Raw genomic sequence first — 3,128 nt, 5'->3', positions numbered from 1 at the left:
GAGCCGCTGCTGCCTCCAGCAGCTCCCTGCCAACCCCTGCCCCACAGCAGGGGAGGAAGCAGGGATCTGGCCATGTGGCAGCACATGGGGCCGGCTTCTCTCTTAAAAATAAAACAGGAGCAAGCCACCACTGAGGTGACACCTGGCTTATTCATGTGTGATTCACTGAAGCCTTGCCAAGAGCCTGCTGAAGGATGCACTGACCCCTGCCACTGCCCTGGCAGGTCCCAGCTCTTGCATGGGCAGGAGATGGAGTAGACAAGGCTGGTGGTCACAGCATCTCATTGTGGCTCTGATCATCTTGCAGTGGGTAAGAGATCAGGCCAAAAAGGGCTCTTGTTCCTCCTTGAAAGGTGTTTTTGTCAACCCAGCTTGTGGCTTTCTCGTGGAGATCAGCTCCAGATCCTTCCAGGCCATTTCCCAGCACACTCACTAAGAATTTCCAGCAGCATTTCCACAGGAAAGAGGAGGGAGCAGGGCAGGGAGGTGCAGGGGCAGCCCCAGCCCCAGTTTGTGGGTGATGGGGGGTGAGGCAGCAGCCAAGGCTGCTGTAAAGGGCCCCTGTAAAGGGCTTGTTTGTCCCCACTCCCAACCCTGAGCTAACCCCACACCTTGGCTGGGGATGAGCTGTAGCCTAGGGAAAAGCTATTGAGGGAGAAACCACTGTAGCCTCCCCCATCCTTTGGCAGCTGCTCTGCCCAACCACAGCAGTGGCAGCTCAAGGCTCTTCCTGGCCCTCACCCTAAACTTCAGCCTCACCCTAGACCTTGGTTGTTGGCTGAGCCATCTCAGCACCAGCATTCCTGACTCAATGGAAAAAAACTATCAAAAGGAGCTTTTTGCAGCCAGCCCTGTCCTTGGGCAGAACCCTGACAGGCCTGGGGTGGTCTGACAGCCCCACGGAGGCTTTGGAATGCTCCAAACCACCCAGAGATCTTCAGGTACTCCAAAAGGCACACAGCTCTGGGGTACCCTAAATGAAAAACAGTGCCTGCCAGGACACGGAAGCCAAACACGGCATTTGGGTGCAGGAAAAGCCAACTCAAGGAGTTCTGAGGGCACAGAAAAAAAGCACTGAGGCTACTGGGGTCACTGAAGGCAGTCAGAGGGAGCAGGGGGCACCAAAAGGCCCAAGGAGCAAACTGAAAGGCACATAGAGGCTCCTGGGCTGCACCAAAAGGCAAATGGTGACTCCTGGGGCGGCCTGAAAGGCACCAAGAGAATGTGGTGTGTCCTGGGATGCACAGAGGCCTGAAAGGCACCAAGAGAATGTGGTGTGTCCTGGGATGCACACAGGGACTCCCAGGCTGCACCTAAAGGCACAGTGAGGCACATGGGGCATCCTAAATGCACACTGAGGGACTGGGCAGCACAGGGGGCAGGACAAGGGGAGAAGGAACACCTGGATGCCCTCAGGAAGGGGATATGCAGATCTGAGAGTGGCCTTGGGGAGCCTCCCAAAACATTGAGAGCATTTTTGGTCGTCCCATGCCCCTGCAGGGAGCTGAGCTGGAGGCTGCTCCCCCCTGGCAGAGGCAGCTTGGCATCATCTTGGGGGACTCTGAGAGAACCCAGAGTGACTCCAGGAACAGAACTTCCTCTGGCTGCTCCACAGGGAGGAGTTTGCAGCAGGTGGGTGCAGGCAGCTGGAGAGGGGCAGGGATGGAGCCCAGGCTGGCCAGGGCAGGGCCTGGCTGGGCCCCTCAGTGCACCCTGCAGATGCGGGGTCTCCTCCAGCAGTGGGACTCCCGGCGCAGGCTGTGGTAGAACACGACCAGGGAGCCCAGGAAGGTGCAGAAGAAGATGCTGGCCAGGAAGGAGAAGGGCCCGATGGTGAAGAAGGCGATGTAGTGCTTGGGGGACAGGGAGGTGTCCTGGCACTGCCTGAAGGACTCGTCCCCAAAGGCCATGATCGGATACTTGTTCAGCAGCTCTGGAACTCTGCAGAGAAGCAAACTCTTCTCTGGAAGAGAGAGAGAAGCAGTGCTGGAGGGCACACGGGACAGCTGGGAAAGGCAGGGGCCAAGGACAGGGGGATGGCAGGTCTGCATGGGACAGATGGCACCAGGGCAGGAGGACAGGGGCCAGCATCACCAACATCACCCGTGTCAGGGTACAAAGAAGGGGAACAGTGAGCTTCAGGAGTCATCTGTGTGGGATGGGATGGGATGGGATGGGATGGGATGGGATGGGATGGGATGGGATGGGATGGGATGGGATGGGATGGGATGGGATGGGATGCAAGGTGGGCACCGCGCTGGAGGGGGCATAGGAAGATGGGTCTGGGCAGGAGGGCAGGTGGGGCAGGCAAAGGGGAGGGACTGGCTCCCAGAAGACAGATGTGGTGAGCTGTGAGCAGCCAGCCTGGAGATGCCAGAAGGTCCCAGCCAGAACAAGTGCATCCAAGCTGGAAGCGAGCAGGAGGGGGCAGCAGTGGTGGGAGACTTTGCTGGCAGAGCTGTCTTTCACTGGGGCTCGTGGGGGAAGAAATGCAGGATCAGAAGCAGGCTGATGAAGGCTTTGGGGAAGGGGCTGAAAGCATTGCATCCTGGATGGACCAGCAGTGATGTGCACCCTGACGCACGGGCTCCACTTGCCCCTCCAGGTGCCATGTGCAGCACTGGTGCCTCAGCTGGGGCCAGCACTGGGTGCCTGTCCCTGGGACACTGCACACCCTCCTCTGCAGGCAATCCCTGCTGCTGACCAGTACCAAAATGTGGGCACCTACTGAGACCCAGTGCTGTATCCACCCAAGCAGACACAGGAGCTGGCATGACCTAAGGACAACTTCGGGGAACCTCACCCCAAGGGCACTGACCGCCCAAGGCCCCAGCCGGCTGGCAGCCAGGGTGCTGGGTCTGCCTCAGCCCTGGCAGGGTGACCAGCCAGCATGGAGTGGGCGGGGGGCTTGGAGACACAGCGCTCTGGGCACTCACCTCGCACTTTGTCCCTGTTGTGGCTGAGCCAGCGCCAGAGGGGCAGGATGCTGCAGCTGCACACCCAGGGGTTGTCCTGCAGGAGAAGTTCCCGGAGCTGGGGCAAGGCGCCCGGCACCCCGGGCTCCAGCTGCCCCAGCCTGTTGCTGGCCAGGCTGAGCGTGGCCAGGCCGGGGAGGGGCCGGGAAGTGT

General features: G+C 59.9%; 1 protein-coding gene across 1 annotated transcript; it reads right to left on the bottom strand.

Annotated features, from left to right (window-relative positions):
- Positions 1-1,703: 1,703 nt before the first annotated feature.
- On the bottom strand, positions 1,704-3,123 carry LRRC26 (leucine rich repeat containing 26; the record flags this gene model as incomplete). The annotated part of the gene is made up of 2 exons (XM_014308125.2): positions 1,704-1,963; positions 2,937-3,123. Coding segments are annotated over 2 exons (447 nt in total), but the record flags the coding sequence as incomplete, so codon positions are not given.
- Positions 3,124-3,128: the final 5 nt, after the last annotated feature.

This window comes from Geospiza fortis, unplaced genomic scaffold, assembly GCF_000277835.1.
Source record: "Geospiza fortis unplaced genomic scaffold, GeoFor_1.0 scaffold85, whole genome shotgun sequence".
Taxonomy (NCBI): domain Eukaryota; kingdom Metazoa; phylum Chordata; class Aves; order Passeriformes; family Thraupidae; genus Geospiza; species Geospiza fortis.
This window is presented reverse-complemented; position numbering and strand designations above follow the sequence as displayed.